This window comes from Gekko japonicus, unplaced genomic scaffold (genome assembly GCF_001447785.1).
Source record: "Gekko japonicus isolate JY-2015 unplaced genomic scaffold, Gekko_japonicus_V1.1 scaffold777, whole genome shotgun sequence".
Lineage (NCBI taxonomy): Eukaryota > Metazoa > Chordata > Lepidosauria > Squamata > Gekkonidae > Gekko > Gekko japonicus.
This window is the reverse complement of record NW_015160858.1, coordinates 709,744-730,035: the sequence shown is the minus strand read 5'-3', so window position 1 is coordinate 730,035 and position 20,292 is coordinate 709,744. Positions and strand designations below refer to the sequence as shown.

At 50.5% G+C, this 20,292-nt stretch overlaps 1 protein-coding gene across 1 annotated transcript in view; it reads right to left on the bottom strand.

The window, feature by feature from the left end:
• LOC107119217 (calcium/calmodulin-dependent protein kinase type IV-like) overlaps positions 1-18,890 on the bottom strand; it is a 63,606-nt gene extending 44,716 nt beyond the window's left edge. Inside the window, exons 1-3 of the mRNA XM_015421687.1 lie at positions 18,810-18,890; positions 5,238-5,369; positions 3,050-3,112 (exon numbers count right to left, since the gene is read on the bottom strand). Coding sequence (XP_015277173.1) covers positions 3,050-3,112; positions 5,238-5,369; positions 18,810-18,890 — 276 coding nt within the window. The remainder of the gene's footprint in view (positions 1-3,049; positions 3,113-5,237; positions 5,370-18,809) is intronic.
• Positions 18,891-20,292: the final 1,402 nt, after the last annotated feature.

The following is a 20,292-nucleotide window of genomic DNA, read 5'->3' as shown; positions in this document are numbered from 1 at the left end:
CAGACAGGCCATAGCAGAGAACTCAGACAAAGCGTGATCCACTGGAGAAGGAAATGGCAACCCACTCCAGTATCTTTGCCAAGAAAACCCCATGGACAGTAACAGTGTTATCGATGCAACGAACGAACATGAAATTAAGCAAACTTTGGAGCACGACGGAAGACAGGAGGGCCTGGCGTGATGTGGTCCCTGGGGTCGCGAAGAGTCGGGACTCGACTGTGCGACTGAACAACAACAACAGCAACAAAATATATATAGTGTAACAGTCCATGAACTGGGGTTTTTTTTTGCTACAACTGCAGAAGCACAAACTGAAGATCACAGTCTTTCCAACAAGCATCAAGAAAGGAACAGAGCGCTCTCATCCCTTGCTCAGACACAGAATTCGAAGCAGGATTCCACTAGGAAGACCCGACTGGGCGAAGGCAGAGCCAAACTCAAGTGCGAATGGAATTGGCCATGCGCTGGTGGAGGAAAGCGCCATCGAGTCGTAGCCGACTAGCAGCAACCCCGTAGGGCTTTCAAGGCGAGGGGTGTTCAGAGGTGGTTTGCCATGGCCTGCCTCTGTGTAGCAACTAGGGAAGTGCATTTGGTTCGTCTGAACCGAATGCACCCCCGAAAATGGCCCATTCGGGCCCCTTTCGGGCTGCTGCGGGCCAATTCAGATTCTCTGATCCAAATCGGCTTGCCGACGAATTGCTGCCAAATTTTGGTGGTGATTCGGCCCCATTATATCCTATGTGCCATTTCCCCAACTTAGAGAGCAATGGAGGGGATGGGGGCAACCTGTTTGGGGGCCCATAGAATTGGACCCCCTGGTTCAATGTTCTTAAAACCTGGTGGGTATCTTGGGGAGAGGCCCCAGCAGCTACCCTGTGAGTTTGGAGCTTCTCCCTCAAACCCCCTCCCCTCCAGCCCCCAGAATATACCCTATGTTTTCGCCGTTGACTTCAATGGCCCATAGGATATAATGGGGCCGAAATTGACATTCGGCTGGCCCAAAGACTCCCCAAGCTCGTACTGCCAAAATTGACATGCTGCTGGCCGAACCATTTGTTCATATAGATATATACATTAGAGTCTTTTGCTTGTTTTCTAGCCAATTATACATTCCCGACCATCTTTTTGTAAAAACTTCTTCGTTTTCCCCCTGTAACATTAAGCTTAGTTTATCCATTTCAGCTACTCTCATCAGTCTTTCTGTTACTTCGTCTTTTTTGGGTATATTGTCTTGCTTCCAGTATTTTGCCCATAATATTCTCGTAGCTGTAATTATATATAATATGAGGTATTTTTCATTATAGCTATAGTCTTCTGGGATCATATTTAATAAGTATATTTCAGGCACTAAGTGCCAGGACTTACCACAAGCTCTTGTGAGTCAGCTCACAATTCATCACGTGCACAAGGTATATGATGATCACGCCGATTTATATAGAAGATGGAAGACTAGTCCCACCCCCCCACAGGTATGCTATAAAAAGAGGCGGTTGTCTTACAGTTTCATACAAGTTACAGTTATGTCCAATAATAAAATGTTTTTGCATATAACATTTTTCAGGGGGTCATCTTACATTCAGGCCCATAGCTACAGTGGGGCTTTTGGAGGCTCCACCCCCATTCTTAAAGGCACAGCCCCACAAGAATTTCTCCTGTAAATGCTTTTTTCAATCATTTGAAAACATTTTTTAAATGTGTATGCTCCTTTAATCAGAGTGGGGTGCTGTGATTGACTAATTCCCGCACTGAGCAAGGGGGTTGGAGTAGGTGACCCCTAGGATCCCTTCTGCGTCAAGAAACTGGTCTCCTTGAAGAGAGTTTTTCTGCCTAAGTGTGAGCTTTCTTTACTATAGAAGTCATCACCCCCATCTGCCGGCTTGTTATCAGAACTGTTGCTTAGGCTGGCAGAAGTGATTAACTTGCAGCAGCTGAGAACTGTCATCTCAAGTGGTTGACAGCTTGCAGTTTAGAGATCTGTCCTGCTTACAGCTTTCTATTGGCTAAATGGCTTTTTTCTCTGCACTGAGAACTTCAGCCCCAACAGAAAAAATTTTGCCCCACAAGCCACAAAAACCTGGCTACAGGCCTTCTTACATTCAAGTAAATACAGTAACTCCTTCTGATGTGCATACACTGGCATGATAGATGTGTACCTCATGTATCCAATAAACTGAGCTCTGACTCATGAGAGCTTGGAATAAATTTTGTTAGCCTGTTAGCCTTCTGGGAAGGGCGGGCTATAAATATGAAGAAACAAGAAATAGGTGCAGTTGGATTCCAGTTTCATTCTGCTCCGCACAGGAATTCTGCAGTGCTGATTCCTGTGGGCACGATCCTAGGTACTTACTCAAAGGAATGTCCCATTCGGTTTAATGGACTTAGGCCTGCAAAAGAGCATTTAGGCATGTGGAATGTTAACCCCTTCATCAATATTTGCTGTGCTCACTCCAGCTGCCAGAAAACCAACCGGCTCTCACTCTGGTGAATGCATGAACACGTTTTGGTGTTCGTGTACCTGGAAGGCAGAAAAGTATGGGGTTCTGCACAGCAGAAGCCAACTATCTCTGCAGAAAAAGAAAGGCAGAAGGGTCAAAATACCCCAACCCCATCTCCCACACCAAATCTGCAGCCCTCCCTGGCACCACTGAAGAAGAAGAGATTGGATTTATACCCCACCCTCCAGAGTCTCAGAGCAGCTTACAATCTGCTTTCCCTTCCTCTCCCCACAGCAGACACCCTGTGAGGTAGGTGGGGGCTGAGACAGCTCTGATAGAACTGCCCTGGAGAGAACAGCTCTGAGAGAACTTGTGAGTGACCCAAGGTCACACCAGCAGCTGCATGTGGAGGAGTGGGGGATCAAACCTGGTTCTCCCAGATTAGAGTCTGCGCTCTTAACACTAAACACCTCCTTTGCCAGGCTGCCCCTCCCCGAAGCCGGCTCTGGAAAGACAGGGATCTGAACGAAGGGTGCAGGCACCAACAAGAGAGAGCATGCATTGGGGAGGGAGTTTTCACAGTGCACAAAGCAACACAGGACGCTCTTACTTACTATATTTGGATGCGAGAGTCTCAGCAAGACGCCAATTTCGGTCCTGACAATTTTCTTGTCTATCTGAAAATTTAAAAAGAGGGAGGGACATGTAATCCATCCATGTTCTCCCCAACTAAAAATCAATCAATCACTGCCAATTGCCAGTGCGACCACCATTCTGTTCCTCGTAGGAAGCCCCTCACACAGCTGCCGACTTGGGCACGCTCCATCGCAGAAAGGGGACGGCAACCTTCCAAATCTTTTTCAAGGACAGCTTGCAAAGGCCAAGAGGATAAATGGCGGATGCATGCACAATGACAAAGGAAACCTTTGAGCTAGGAGGCAGCATCAGGGGAAGGCCTCGGCCTCTATTACCTGTTGCTGGACCTCCAGAGGAATTGGTTGGCCACTGTGTGAGACAGGCTGCTGGACTAGATGGATCCTCACTGGTCTGATCTATCAGGGCTCTTCTGATGTTCATAGTAGATGGACCACAGCTCTGATCCAGCAGGGCGCTTCTGATGTTCTTATGAAGGCCTCGGCCTCTATGCCCTGTTGTTGGCTGTCCAGAGGAACTGGTTGGCCACTGTGTGAGACAGGATGCTGGACTAGATGGACCTTCACTGGTCTGATCCAGCAGGGCTCTTCTGATGTTCTTAGGAGATGGACCATTGGTCCGATCCAGCAGGGGTCTTCTTATATTCTTATGAAGGCCTCGGCCTCTAGGCAGTGTTACTGGACCTCCAGAGGAACAGGTTGGCCACTGTGTGAGACAGGATGCTGGACTAGATGGACCTTCACTGGTCTGATCCAGCAGGGCTCTTCTTATATTCTTATGAAGGCCTCAGCCTCTAGGACGTGTTACTGGACCTCCAGAGGAACTGGTTGGCCACTGTGTGAGACAGGATGCTGGACTAGATGGACCTTCACTGGTCTGATCCAGCAGGGCTCTTCTTATATTCTTATGAAGGCCTCAGCCTCTAGGACGTGTTACTGGACCTCCAGAGGAACTGGTTAGCCACTGTGTGAGATCGGATGTTGGACTAGATGGACCCTCACTGGTCTGATCTAACAGGGCTCTTCTGATGTTCTTAGGAGATGGACCACTGGTCTAACCCAGCAGGGCTCTTCTTATATTCTTATGAAGGCCTCGGCCTCTAGGCCATGTTACTGGACCTCCAGAGGAACTGGTTGGCCACTGTGTGAGATCGGATGCTGGACTAGATGGACCTTCACTGGTCTGATCTATCAGGGCTCTTCTGAAGTTCTTAGGAGATGGACCACTGGTCTAACCCAGCAGGGCTCTTCTTATATTCTTATGAAGGCCTCGGCCTCTATGCCGTGTTACTGGACCTCCAGAGAACTGGTTGGCCACTGTGTGAGAGAAGATGCTGATGGATTCCTGGTCTGATCCAGAACGGTTCTTCTTAACCAGGCACAGGCAGCTGAGAAGGCATCTCCAGGGGGCTTCTTCAGAGTCAGCTCAAGTTTTTTTTAGCACCCTAGGTCAACTGTTACTTGTCCTTCCCCAGTTCAGTAGAGAGAAGTCTAGAATGAATGTTTCACTGACCGGACCTTCAAAATAAGCAATGTAAAAATGAAAACAGACAAGCTCTCTTCAGAGGGCCTCCATAACCCATCACAGCAGCTGCAGAAGACTGGCGATTCCAGCCGCCCATGAATTCCAAACTTCTCCTCAAGCCGGTAGAGGCTCCTTTCGCGTTTTCAGTGCCCCTCAGAATCTGGCATGTATGGTTTGCCTGGCGGTTGGGCTGGCAATGGGCCACACCAGACACTCTAGAGTGCCGGACTGATCTGCCAAATAGGCCTGCTTTGTTCACGTTGACTTAGAGGTGTGTTCCCTCTGAGCTGCGTTAGTGTGAGCCAGCCCAGTCTTTTAGCCTCCGGCTCACACATTTTCGTCTTCGCTCAGGAAGGATTGGCTCCAGAGCCAACTAATTTATGCCGTAGCCAAATCGCTCGCTCACAACTTTAATGCCAGTAGCTCACAAAGCAGAATTTTTGCTCACAGGACTCCACAGCTTAGAGGGAGCATTGATGACCCTTCCGTGGTACCACATGACTGGCACGTTGGAGTCTCTGAGCCCAAAGAGATTCGACTGTCAAGCCATTACTTCCCTGTGTTCAGGAAAGAGAGGAAATCCCACTCCGTAAAAACTGAAACACGCAACTGCTGCTCACTTACCGTCTTCTGCAGTATTTTGGCAGCGTACTGGACATGGGTCTCTCGGTCTTCACAGCTGTACACCACCGACGTGGCACCCCTAGGCAAATCAGAAAGGGACAGGGACAGATGTGAAGGTGACACGAAAGGAATCTTTAAAGCAACCCAATTCCTCCGGGGGGGAGGGGGGGAGGCTGTCTTCCCTCCCAGTCCTACACCACAGCTTCTGAGAAGGGTTAGTTCAGTTCAGACGTGATGCTCCAATAACTGCAGATAGCTAGGGGCCATTGAACTGGAATCGGAAACCTTTATTTTATTTTATTTATTTAATTTGTACCCCGCCCTCCCTGCCAGGCAGGCTCAGGGTGGCTTACAGCAGACGTATAATATAGATATATTAAAACAGCGAGATACATTAAAACAGTAATAAAGTTAAAACCAGAGCATGTGCAAACACGTGCTAGCAAACATAATACTAGAGAGCCAGTTTGGTGTCGTGGTTAAGTGCGCGGACTCTAATCTGGGAGAGCCGGGTTTGATTCCCCACTCCTCCACTTGCACCTGCTGGTGTGACCTTGGGTCAGTCACAAGCTCTGGCACAGCTGTCCTTGAAAAAGAGAAGTTTCTGTCGGAGCTCTCTCAGCCCCACCGAGCTAACAGGGTGTCTGTTGTGAGGAGGGGAAGGGAAAGGAGATTGTAAACCACGCTGAGACTCCCTTGGGGCGGGGTATAAATCCAATCTCTTCTTCTACTACTACTACTAATAGTTAGTCTTAACTACAGTTCAGTGTGGTGTATGAACGTGGACATCTCGACTTAAACCCTTTATAGAACCACAGAGTAGGAGGGGACCTCTCCAGGGTCATCTAGTCCAATCCCCTGCACGATGCAGGAAATCCACAAATATCTCCCACACACACACCCCTAGTGACCCTAGGCTCTAGGCCCAGAAGAGGGCAAAAAAAAACCCCTCCACAACCCTCCAGGATCCCTGGCCAAACTGGCCTGGAAAACAATGGCTTCCTGACCCCAAAGTGGCGATCAGCATATTCACAAATACCTCCCCCCTCCACTCTCTTAGTGACCCCTGCTCCATGTCCAGAAGATGGCAAAAAAACAAACAAACCAGGATCCCTGGCCAAACTGGCCTGGAGAAAAATGGCTTCCTGACCCCAAAGGTGGCGATCAGCATTTCCCTGGGCGTGTCAGAAAGGGTCACAAGAACTAAGCACTGAGGCAAACCTTCCTGCCCTCCCTCTCATGATCTGCCCAAGTTCACCCTTGTTGTAAGGCAGGCTGGGACTGGACGGGGAAAGAGCAAAGTTGAGGTAACCAACATTGCTGAGGCACATTAGGATTTTGGCCATCATCTGTGAGCCGAATTCTAATTCCACAAACTGTGATTAAAGTCAACCGGGGCTTTGGGTTGGGTCTGAACCAAGTCAATGAGCGGAATCAGACCTCCGTCCAGTCAGTATATTTGGGGCTACAGCTTTGAATGGCCAGAGCTGATCGTAGCGGTGCCCTCTCCCAAACACCGATGCTTTGGGAGAATTCAATAATGCAAGAGAATCCCAGTGGGACAAGCACAGCTTCTAAGGAGCAGTGAGAACTTTATGGCCTTGTTGGATGAAACTGGCGTGACAGTCTCCCATCCCCCCTGCCCCCCAGGTGGAGAGGAGATGGAGGCCATAAAGCACCCAGCATCTGCGATGACCTTGGCTAGCCTCAGGAGTGTGTTGGAGTAGAGATGTCAAAGGTGTACCAGAAGGGGTCTCAGAGGATGGAGCAATGGCCGCAGGCATAGCTGGCTTTACAAGGGATTAGACAGATGCATGGAGGAGAGGTCTACCAGTGGCTACGAGCTATAGGGACTGAGGGGAACCTCCATGTTCAGAGGCAGTGAACCTCTGTGCTAGGAGGCAACATCGGGGGAAGGCCTCGGCCTCTATGCCCTGCTGCTGGACCTCCAGAGGAACTGGTTGGCCACTGTGTGAGACGGGATGCTGGACTAGAGAGACCACTGGTCTGATCCAGCAGGGATTGTCATATTTTTAATCAGGGGAAGGCCTCAGCCTGTATGCCCTGTTGTTGGCCCTCCAGAGGAACTGGTTGGCCACTGTGTGAGACGGGATGCTGGACTAGAGAGACCACTGGTCTGATCCAGCAGGGATTGTCATATTTTTAATCAGGGGAAGGCCTCAGCCTGTATGCCCTGTTGTTGGCCCTCCAGAGGAACTGGTTGGCCACTGTGTGAGACGGGATGCTGGACTAGAGAGACCACTGGTCTGATCCAGCAGGGATTGTCATATTTTTAATCAGGGGAAGGCCTCAGCCTGTATGCCCTGTTGTTGGCCCTCCAGAGGAACTGGTTGGCCACTGTGTGAGACGGGATGCTGGACTAGAGAGACCACTGGTCTGATCCAGCAGGGATTGTCATATTTTTAATCAGGGGAAGGCCTCAGCCTGTATGCCCTGTTGTTGGCCCTCCAGAGGAACTGGTTGGCCACTGTGTGAGACGGGATGCTGGACTAGAGAGACCACTGGTCTGATCCAGCAGGGATTGTCATATTTTTAATCAGGGGAAGGCCTCAGCCTGTATGCCCTGTTGTTGGCCCTCCAGAGGAACTGGTTGGCCACTGTGTGAGACGGGATGCTGGACTAGAGAGACCGGTCTGATCCAGCAGGGCTCTTCTGATCTCCTTGTACCTTGGAAGAGTGTGAGGACACACCCAAAACTAGGGGTTGAGGAGTTGCAGAATACGCTCCTGCTAAATCAGTAGAGCTGCCACCTGGAGATCTCCCACAAATTCAGTGTTCCCTCTAAGCTGAGTTAGTGTGAGCTAGCTCACAGTTTTTTAGCCTCCGGCTCACCCATTTTTGTCTTCGCTCAGGAAGGAGGGCTCCAGAGCAAACTGACTGATGCAGTAGCCAAATCGCCCGCTCGCAACTTTAATGCCGGTAGCTATCAAAGTAGAATCCTTGCTCACAAAACTCCACAGCTTAGAGGGAGCATTGGTCCATGATGATAACTGATTTGCAGATGACCAAGATGAGTTCCCCTGGAGAAGAGGGCAGCTTTGGAGAGTGAATTCTGTGGCCTTATGCCCTTCTGAGGTTACCCTCCCCTCCCCAAAACTCAACCTTCCCCAGGCTCTACCCACAAAATCTCCAGGTATTTCCCAACCCAAAGCTGATAACCCTATGAACCAAGGAGGGAGAAGACCCCTGTGGCCTGAGAGATTTATCAGGCCTTTTGATCCACCCTCCCTTCTGGAAAGTTCATCCTCCCACAGACATATACAGCTGCCTTCCACCAAGTCACATTTTATTTTTAATTTTATTTCCACATATCTCCTTCCTTTCTGCCCAATCCAGGTCGCCAAGGCAGCGAACAATTAAAACGGCGTGATGAAAATACCTCAGAAAACCAATTAAAAAACAGAGCTAAAAATACACATCTAAAATGAAAAAAATACAGCGGATTAAAACATAAGGCAGGAACGAGGAATCGTTGAGGCAATGCCAGGAAGGACAAAAAAAAGGCTCCATCCATCAGCGGAAGACAGGGAGAGATGGGGAAGGAGTTCCATAATTTTGACACCAACTCCAAGAAGGCTCTCTCTCTTGAGCATCTTGATATTTTATCCCTCACTTGCCTCCCCAACGGAGACCCACAGTGGTTTACACCACTTTCCTCTCCTCTGTTTTACCCCATACCAACCCCATGAGGTAGATGAAGTTGAAAGGATGTGACTGGCTGAAGGTCACCCAACCAACTGCCATGGCAGAGTGGAAATGAAAACCTGGGTCTCCCAAGGACCTATCCAATGTGCTAACCACTACATCACACTGCCTCTCACTGGTCCATCTTATCTTCCTGGGCTGGTAGTGGGTCTGAAACAGAAAAAAAAAGCCTCTTCTGACACCAGTTTGGTGTAGTAGTTAGGAGCGTGGATTCTAACCTGGGAGAACCGGGTTTGATTCCCCACTCCTCCACATGCAGATGCTGGTGTGACCTTGGGCCAGTCACAGTTCTCTCAGAGCTGTTCTCTCAAGGGCAGTCCTCGAAAGCGCTCTCTCAGCCCCACCGACCTCACAGGGTGTCTGTTGTGGAGAGGGGAAGGGAAAGGAGATTGTGAGCCGCTCTGAGAGTCCAAGTGAAGGGCGGGGTATAAACCCAATTTCTTCTTCTTCCTACTCCTCTTCCTCTTCCACCACCACCTAGGGATGGTACTTGGGGGACCTCCTGTCATGCAAAGCTGAGCTGCAAGGTCCTTCTGAACAGGACCTCTAATCCACCTCACTCTGTAGCTTCTACTTTGACTGGCAGTAGCTCTCGGAAAGGTCCTTTGCAACACCTGCTACCTAAGATCCTTTAACTGGAGATGCCGGGGACCGAACCTGGGACCTTCTGCATGCCATGCAGAGGCTCTTCCACTGAGCCACACCAATGTTCCCTCTAAGCTGTGGAGTCTTGTGAGCAAAAATTCTACTTTGTGAGCTACTGGCATTAAAGTTGTGAGCGAACGGTTTGGCTGCTGCATACATAGTCTGCTCTGGAGCCCTCCTTCCTGAGCAAAGGCAAAAATGTGTGAGCTGGAGGCTAAAAAACTGTGAGCTAGCTCACGCTAACTCAGCTTAGAGGGAACACTGGCCACAGCCCCTCCTAAAAGTGGGATACACCTGAACACATGCCTTACCAGAGGATCGGTCCCTTTAGCTCAGTATTGATTAATGGGCTTACACTTCATTGATACCTCACCTTCTCCCACAAAAGGGCCCCAAAGGAACTTAACACTGTTCTCCGCTCTCCATTTTACTTTCACAACAACCCGGGTAGGGTAGGGTTAAGCTAACAATGACTGGCCCAAGGTCACCCAGCAAGCTTCCCCATGGCAGAGTGAGGATTCTAATCTCGGTCTCCCAGATCCTAATCAAACGCTCTGACCACTGCACCACACTGATTCTTATTGGCAGGGCCTCTCTTCTGCCTTGCAGCACCTCTCCAGAGCAGAGAAGAGACTTTCTTATCACCTTTGGCTTAACCGGAGATACCAGGGATCGAACCCCTAACCTTCTGCACGCAACATCTGTGTTCCGCCAGAATGTCTACTCAGACTGGTAGCAGCTCTCCAGGGTCTCAGACAGAGGTCTTTCACATCACCTCCTACCTGATCCCTTTAAGGGGAGATGCCGGGGATTGAACCCTGGACCTTCTGCAAATAAAGCAGGAAGTGGACCACTGAGCTACAGCCCCAAGAAGGCGTAAGGCTTCTGAGCCCCACACCACCCGAATCCCCAAAGCGACATTTGAATCTCGAAAGTCTGACTGTGAGAAGGTCAGAGGAGCCATTCAAGAGAGTTCCTTTGGGAGAAGGACCGGCTACGAGAGACGCAACCCCACAGGCGGGAACCGCTGCCCCGGAATCCACATCACTCCAGTGCTCCCAGCAAATCTCCTCGAGTGGATTTCCCCCCTGTAGTTTGCACCTTCAGCCTAAGGAAAGCTGAACACCCGCAATTTGCCATGGGATTCTGTAAATGCCCAGGGTGCTGCCAGGAAAGGAGCCCGGCGACTCCGCAGTTCTCTGTCAAGGTGCCACCGGGTCCTATGTGGGACGAGCCCCATCTCTGAGGCACACAAGGCCACACTACATGGGTGCATTCAGACGGGCCGTTTAGTCCGCTTTCGGCCCACCTCAGAAACGGATTTTATCTGCGGCTTCACATGGTCAACATCTGCCTCCCGTCCCCAGCTGTTGCTTTCCGGCTCAAAACGGCTTGAACTCGGAGTATTTTGATACCAGGTCCCCAAATGGTGTTTCCTGATTCTCCAGTTCCAGCCACATTTCCTCCCTGTGTGATTGTGCCTCCGGTGTCGAGCCACTTCCGGTTTAAACCCCCTCCCCCCACTCAAAAGCTGCCTGAGGCTTCCGCTTTTCGCCCGCCATTTTTAAAAAAGCATTGGTGGTGTGCGCATAGGCGGAGGTCCGCCACAGAGTTATGAAAAACAATGTTTAAACAGTGCCTAGTTTTAGCATTTAGACGAGTTCGGGATCTCACAGAGGCCATTTTGGGGGTAAACGTTTAAAGGGAAGTGGTCCTTTAAAGTTTAAAGGGAAGTGTTACAGCAGTCGGGTTGATGAGGAAATCGCTGTTCTGTGCACGCACGAAAATTTTAGTTCCAGAGATGGCTGCCTATGCGCATGCCCAAACTGAGAGAGAGAAAACAACACCGGCGGGGAGCGATGTTGCTGCACAGCGATCCGGAACAAGGTGGTGAGTGTGATCGCGATTCTCCAGGTTAAAAAAAAATGCATGAGGCCGAAGCAGTTTAACCCGCTCCCAGCACGCCGTCTGAACGCACCCCATATGCCTCCTTGCACTCAATACAGCCCGCCTCCAGCTTTGGATGTTCCGAACTTCGTTAACAGCAACAGCAGGTGGATTGCCAAGCAAAAAAGATCTGCACACGCCCACCCCTCGCCCAGGCATTCGAACACATGCCTGGCTTTTCCTTCCACTTAAGATGCTGACTATACAGCTGTAATCAATCTTGCCTAGGGGCAGAGAGGAGGGTTGTACTGGCCTGGATGGATGGGGGACGGGGATGGACCATTAACAAGAACATTTTGGAGAGAGAAACAAACAACACATGTGGCATGCTCCAAGTCTGGAGAGCGACGTTTAAAGGGCACAGTCCCCAGGAGCCAAGCTGCCCACAAGTGTGGGGTTTCTTGCAAACTAAAGGCCATGGGCTGATGCAAATGGCTGGAAAAGACAGCCTCATTCAACTCAGTGGGGGAGACTTCTGAATAACTGTGTTTACCCCTCCTTCATTTTCTCCGTGCAACAACCCTGCAGGTTAGGTTAGACCGAGAAACCTAAGGTCACCAGGGGAGTTTCATAGCTTCGGGTTTGTTGGTCCCTCTATAAGGTGCGAACGGCAGGCTCCAGACTCTGTAGGGAGACAGAGGGGGCTTAACCCTGCAGCTTCCACCTGGTTTCACTACTCAAAACCCATCTTGCTATTCAAAACCTGTTTTGCTATTTAAAACTCTAGTTACAAAGCAGGAAGCCAGGTTTCAAACAAGGAAAGGAAATAAGATGCTGATGAATTAATTTCTCTCTTCTCTCCAAGCATGCCTCCTAGACGAATTGAGATTGTGAGTCAGTCTGCCTGAACCCACAGTCGGGCTTAGTGTCTCAGTCTCCCCAGTCTGAGACTCTAACCATTACACAAACTGGCTCTCTGAACACGTGTGGGGATTTTCCGTCCTGTTTATCCTGCCCAGAGGCACACAAGGATTGGACGATCCTGCTTGCATGCAAGAGCCTCGTGAGCCTGCCGATTTGCCTCTGGGGTCCGGGTTCGAGTGATGTGGCAGTGATGCTTGAGTGACAGTGCTGCCTCCAGATGGCTCATTCCTAAGTACACTTCCGGGTTCTGCTTTGTGAACCTTGCAGAAGGAGATTGTAAGAAGAAGAGGAAGAAGAGGAAGAAGAGGAGGAGGAGGAGAAGGAGGAGGAGATTGGATTTATACCCCGCCCTTCACTACCCAAAGGTGTCTCAGAGCGGCTTACAAACTCCTTTCCCTGCCCCTCCCCACAACAGACACCCTGTGAGGTAGGCGGGGCTGAGAGAGCTCTCGACAGAAACTGCTCTTTCAGGAACAGCTGTGCCAGAGCTTGTGACTGACCCAAGGTCATCCAGCCAGGTGCAAGTGGAGGAGTGGGGAATCAACCCCGCTTCTCCCAGATTAGAGTCCACACACTTGACCACTACACCAAACTGGGTGCCCGCACAGAAACGAAGCTGAGGGGCCAGTTCATGCAATCAGTACTGCCCAGCCCGAGGCATTTTAGTGCCCTAGGTGAACTGTGACTTTGGCGCGGCCCCCGCAGAAGTGAGAAGTCATCCCACTGAACCTCTGTTAAAGGGACAGGACATTTGTTCTCCAGGTTGCTGGCAGCCCTCGGCTACACAGGACCACAGTCTGACTCAGCATAAGGTGGCGCTACCTACACTCAGGTTTTGTGGCGCTTCTCTAACTCGTGTGCCCTAAGTGGCTGCCTAAGTTTGCCTAGTGGTAGAGCCGGTCCCTGAGTACTGCTATGCCATTCAAGAGCTCAGATGGACCCTGAAGCCATGGCACCTGACCTCAGAGTCCGGAGGGCGATGACAGAGGTCCTTCCCGCATCTCCCTGCCACTCCGGATTTTCTCAGAGTTCGAGTCCGGGCAATTTAAGTCCATGGCAAACCAGCATCCAAATAACCAGGGGCAACAGCAGGCTGAAATCGGGCCGACCACTGAAAGGCGGTAATGTAATGCAGAATGGAGAAAAAAGAAGGTTGGACTCGATTTCAGTGCAGAATGGGGAAAATAACCAGGATTAAAAAGAAGGCTGAATTCGATTCTAGTGCAGAATTCCTTGGAGGACACCGCGGTGAATGTGAATTAAAAGAAGAGTGCAGAAAGGGCCACAGAGAGGACGCTTGGAGAGTAGTGGAGGTGCTCTGGAAGCAACCCAAGGCTGAGAGAGCTCTCTCGAGAACTGCCCTTTCAAGGCCAGTTCGAACAGAACTATGGCTTGCCCAAGGTCATACAGCAGCTGCAAGTGGAGGAGTGGGGAATCAAACCCGGTTCTCCCAGATTAGAGCCCGCGCACTTAACCACTACACCAAACTGGGAGAGGGGGGGATTTCGCTGCTTGAAGTTCAGGGAAGGCATGCAGACGGCAGCCACCCCTCTCCCTCACCTCCTGAAACATTTAAAGGGCCCACTGATCAGCTGGAGGGCCCTTTAAATCTTGGAGGAGGGGAGGGAGGAGGTGGCTGCAAGATTTAAAGGGCCCTCCAGCTGATCAGCGGGCCACATGCTCTGCCAATCAGCTGGAGGGCCCTTTTAATGTCACAGGAGGGGAGGGGTAGAGGGGTAGCAGATGTTGTGAGGCATGCCTCACATTTGAGGGGGCAGAGCCCCGGAATGCCCTGCCATAGCTATGGGCCTGGCTAGAATCTTGCTGGGGGGTGGGATTACAAGGAAGCCAAGATTCTTAGGAAGCTGAACGGTAGCACATTCTGTGTGTGACGCCTTGCCCCCAATAGAATATGCATTATCCTATCAATAGCAGCCTGCAAAGAAAAATGAGGACATATGGAGAGGGGGTGTGGATCATGAATTGTGTGGATAAGCCCTCCAATAAGGCGGCAGCTGCCCCGTTCTCTTTCCACCTAGTCTCAGTGTAAACAGGGGGGGAACCAAAGCCAGTGACACCACCAAAGTCCAGCATGCAAAATTGTGCAATATGGCTTAGACCAAGGGTGTCAAACATGTGGCCCGGGGGCCGGATCAGGCCCCCGGAGGGCTTTCATCAGGCCCGCAGTGGAACTGGCCATCTCCTGCTTCCAGTTCTGCTGCTGCAGCTGCAGCATCGTAGCCTGCTTCGCCAGACTCTCTCAATCGCTCAGCCATTTCATGTTTTAACCTGGGTCCTAGACTCAGAACTCTGAGCATGAGATTTCTGTGGTGAATGTCAATAAATCAAAAGTAGGTTTGCAGCTTATAGAGTTAACGTTTTAAGCATGTTTTTATTTTAAGTAAAAAAAAATCTTTGTGTTTGTGTCCTTTATAAAGTTTATATCTCTGCTACCTGGCATGACATTTTATGGCACCCATGGCCTGGCCCAACAAGGTCTCATTTATGTCAGATCCGGCCCTCATAACAAATGAGTTCGACACCCCTGGCTTAGACTGTCCTAAGAGAAAGCAGAAAAGAAGAGACCGAAGACCAGAAGGGAATCCGTCCCCCACCCCAGAAGAGACAGAAGTCGGTTCACTATGACCTGCAATAGCCGCCACTCAGGCCAGGATTATCACCCGTTCCACCAACATAAGACTTTTTAAACGCCTCAAAACGTACCTATTATTACAGGGAGCCAAGGGCTGTTGCCCCACACGCCCAAATACACCATCCCAAAAGAAAGACATGTTTTACGTGACCTTCCCACGGCAAATCTGGCACCTGTTAATTACCTTTGGGCCCCTTAAAACCACTTGAGCTGCGGTGGCTCAAGTGGTTAAGACACTGAACTGCAGGCTGTGGAAGGTCAGTAGTTCAGCAGTTCAAGACCCGAGTTGCCGCATAATGGAGTGAGCTCCCGTCTCTAGTTCCAGCTCCTGCCAACCTAGCAGTTCGAAAGCAAGAAATTGCAAGTAGATAAATAGGTACCACTTCGGTGGGAAGGTAACAGCATTCCGAGCGCCTTGGTGTTTAGTCATGCCAGCAACATGACCACGGAAACGTCTTCGGACAGCGCTGGCTCTTCGGCTTCAAAACAGAGATGAGCACCGCAACCCTAGAGTCGGACTCGACTGGCTTTCAAGCAAGGGAACCTTTACCTTTTACCCTTAAAATATCTCGACAGCTCTGGCTTGATCGAAAAGAAGTCCCCCCCCCCGTTTCAGAATCGGCAGTTTAGTCTTCGGAAAGAGCTGTGCTTGGTGGCTCCAACCCGCCTGGATATTTTCCAGATAGCCCTCCAATTCGAGATGGAGGCGGAATAGGCCGCCTGTTGCTAATCAGCGGCAAAGGAAATTAACTTTCCACAGACTCAGGCTATCTAATTAGAGCCACATCACTCTTTGATGTGTGCGGTGTGTGTGTGTCTGCCAAGGCCGGAGGACTGGAGGTGGGGGGGGGGCTGAATGGAAGGGTCATTTCCAATATGGGAGCCCTTTGCCTTTATCCCAGAACTGTGAGTGCTGGGGGGCAGTTACTGGAGGGAAATCCACTCTGCACGTGTTCAGGAGCCCTTTTTCTCCACGAGCTGTGGTTGGAACCAGACCCTGCCTTTCCCCCACTTCTTCCAAATCCTGAAAATCTTTTTAAAGGCAAGCGTCTAAGTTGTCACCACCTGTGGAGGTCACGTACAGAAGAGGGGACCCCACAAAGGAGGAGAAATTCCAGCTCCCCTTGCCGACCCACACCCCTTATTTCTCCCACCGCCCTGACTTGTGCGGCACTTCTCTTTACGACATCTAAGCATCTGCAGAAATTGAACTTAAGTTGGGGGGGGGAGGCAGTAACCCCAACGTATTTTAACAAATTGGGTTTCCCTGCAACCCCCTAAGATTTGAAGAATGCTAATAAATTCTAGCTGTGCTGAAGGTTCTGGGGACCGGCACAGTTACCAGTCAATGATTATCAGATTTATCGGGAAGAAGACAGAAACCGGGCAGGTCAAGAGACCTTTCTACACCCGAAGGAAAATAAAAGCAACCCCTTCTCTCCATCTCCAGCCTTTGCTTGACAGACTATTTTGAAACACACACAGATGTCCGAGGACAGAAAAATATCTCCCATCCAGAATATGAGGCAGAAATACTTATTTGCCCCTTTATTTACATCATTCTCTGCTCGTAATTGAAGCAACTCAGTTTGCAAGGCCTGAGCAAGTCTGTTAACGGCAGGATGTTTCCGGAGGACACGAAATCAGAGGGTCACCATAAGTCAGAAGCAGCCTGACAACACTTCTCTCTCTCTCACACACACACACTGAGAGTAATAAAAAAGTAAACACAACAGCTATCACAGTATGGCAAGTTCAGTAAAACTACTTTTAATAATGTCTGCTTGGGGGGTGGATGCATTAAGATGACAGTATTTTAGGAATTCTTTTAAAATCTTGATTATTGTGCCCCTTCTAGGCTGAGCATGGCCATTTACTTCCCACAAGAATCTCAGCAACCAGGGAGAGACATGGGCCATGGTTCCACCCTTCTCTAGGGAAGGCCCTCGGGAGGCATGGTGCCACCAGTTAAGGCCCTGCACCTCTCAGAATGGGGCACAGAGCCCCACTGCATGCATGTAAGGGCCAAGGCGCCACGCTGCTCACATGAAGCTGCCGTATCCACGTGTCAGACAGATCCTTGGTTCATCTAGCACTGCCTGCTCAGATAGGCACCACACCTTAAAAAGGATATTATAGCTTTGGGAAAAGTGCAGAAAAGGGCAACTCGAATGATAAAAGGGTTGGAACACCTAAGCAGGTTAAAGCGCTTAGGGCTCTTTAGCTTGGAGAAAAGACGACTGAGGGGTGACATGACTGAGGTATACAAGATTATGCATGGGAAAGAACAGGTAGAGAAAGAGGTACTTTTCTCCCTTTCTCACAATACAAGAACTTGTGGGCACTCCATGAAATTGCTGAACAGTCGGGTTAGAACGGATAAAAGGAAGTACTTCTTCACCCAAAGAGCGATTAACACTTGGAATTCCCTGCCACAGGAAGTGGTGGCGGCTACAAGCATGGGCGGCTTCAAAAGGGAATTAGATAAGCATATGGAGCAGAGGTCCATCAGTGGCTATTAGCCACAAGGTATAGATAGGGACTCTGGGGCAAGTGATGCTCTGTCTTCTTGGTGCTTGGGGGGGTCAACAGGGGGAGGGCTTCTAATGTCCTGGCCCCACTGGTGGACCTCCTGATGGCACCTGGTATTTCTGGCCACTGTGTGATAACAGAGTGTTGGGCTGGATGGGCCTTTGGCCTGATCCAACATTGGCGTCTCTCTTATGTTCTTATGTTCTCCAGGGTCTCAGGCAGAGAGAGATTTTTTTCAGCACCTGACATCCTTTCCAATGTAAATGATTAAAATGTGCCAAGTGTATATTCCAATTCTAGGTTAAAGAGCCCCCTGAAAGCAGCCTTTTGCAAACACTAACTTAGAGAGAGAAGGCATTTTTAGCTTTTTAAAACCAGGCCATGAACATATGAAGCTACTTCACTGGAGTCAGACCACTGGTCTACTACGGCCAGGATCATCTACCCCAACTGGCAGCAGCTCTTCAGGATCTCTGGCAAAGGTTGCCCCAGCGCTGAAGACACCGTGGACCGAACCCGAATTCTTCTGCATTGTGCTGCACACAATCTACCCCACAGAATCACAGCCCTTTCATCAAAGCTTTAGAGGTCATGGACATCGCCTTGACCCAAACCTAGGGAAAAAATGGGCAATCAGAACAGCCAACAGTGAAATGGGGCAACACCTAAGCCAGCCACGGCCCTATCCAAAGGCTCAACGGGCAGGTCCCGCTTCTCCAAAAACTACACATGTGCGCATGCAGCCCAGCTACTCAGCCCATAAAGGTAAAGGTTCCTGTGCTCGAAAGCCAGTCGAATCCGACTCTAGGGTTGCGGTGCTCATCTCCGTTTCAAAGCCAAAGAGCCAGCGCTGTCCGAAGACGTTTCCGTGGTCATGTGGCCGGCATGACTAAACACCGAGGCGCACGGAACGCTGTTACCTTCCCACCGAAGCGGTACCTATTTATCTACTTGCAATGTCTTGCTTTCGAACTGCTAGGTTGGCAGGAGCTGGAAGTAGAGACGGGAGCTCACTCCGTCATGTGGCACACTCGGGTCTTGAACTGCTGAACTACCGACCTTCCACAGCCTGCAGTTCAGCGTCTTAACCACTTGAGCCACCGCAGCCCATACAGTATCACAGTTTCATACCCAAGGTGCCACAAGCCTCCAGTCCTCAGCGAGGAAGCAAAAACAGTATTCCAAATACGAGCAGCCTCCAGTACTTCAACCTGCTCCCCATCAGCCTTGATCTGCCCCCAAGATGAAGAGACCATCCCAGTGGTAAGGTATACAAATGCCGCCATCTTAGAAGGGGCTTTGAGGCCTTCGAAGCTGAAAAGCGACCAGTCGACGCACCAAATTAAACAAGGAGAGAATGAAAGGATGGAGAAGAAAGTAGCGTTCTGTGGAGACGAACGCTTAGCTTTACGGGACAGTGCTGGGGCTCAGCGACCTGGCCACCCTGCTCCCCAAGGCGTGCTGTGGGGTGGCCAGAGCCAAGCGCTTTGCCCATGTTCAGAGGCTCAGTGCACGGCAGGGCTAGCAAACCGCAGGCGTAAAAGCCAACGAGCCAGTTAGCCAAGCCCAAGTGACAGGGTTACCAGGTCTGCCCTGGCCAATGGCAGGGTCAGGGGGCATAGGGTTGCCGGATCCAGGTTGGGGAAGTCCTAGAGATTTGGGGATGGTGCCTGGGGAGGACAGGGATCCCAGTGGGGTACAGGGCCACACCCTTCCAAGCATCCATTTTCTCCAGGGGAACTGATCTCTGTACTCTGGAGAAGAGCAGAGGAAAAGAGCAAGTCCAGTAGCACCTTAGAGACCAAAAAAAAATAAAATTGTGGCACTTTCTTCAAACTGAGCGGCAACTGACTAAAGTGCATAGGTAAAGGTAAAGGTTCCCTTGCTCGAAAGCCAGTCGAGTCTGACTCTAGGGTTGCGGTGCTCATCTCTGTTTCAAAGCCGAAGAGCCAGCGCTGTCCGAAGACGTTTCCGTGGTCATGTGGCCGGCATGACTAAACACCAAGGCGCACGGAACGCTGTGACCTTCCCACCGAAGTGGTACCTATTTATCTACTTGCAATTTCTTGCTTTCGAATTGCTAGGTTGGCAGGAGCTGGAATTAGAGATGGGAAGCTCACTCCATCATGCAGCAACTCGGGTCTCGAACTGCTGAACTACTGACCTTCCACAGCCTGCAGTTCAGCGTCTTAACCACTTGAGCCACCGCAGTATACCCTGCCACAAGTTGTGTTAGTCGTTTCAGGTGCTTCTGAACCTTTGCTGTTTTAAGAACACAAGCGAAGCCCTGCTGGATCAGGCCAATGGCCCATCCAGCCCAACACTCTGTGTCACCCAGTGGCCAAAAAGCAGGTACCATCAGGAGGTTCACCAGTGGGGGCCAGACCTCCAGAAGCCTTCCACTGTTACCCCCAGAGCACCAAGAATACAGCACATCACTGCCCCAGACATAAGAGAGAAGCCCTGTTGGATCAGGCCAGTGGCCCATCCAGTCCAACACTCTGTGTCACACAGTGGCCCAAACCCAGGTGCCATCAGGAGGTCCAGCAGCAGGGCCAGAACTTCAGAAGACCCCCCCCCAGCAAGAATACAGAGCACCACCGCCCCAGACAAAGTGTTCCCTCTGTCGTTTGAGGCTAACAGCCAATATGATGCTCTACTGCTGCAGACAAACAGGGCTCCCCATCT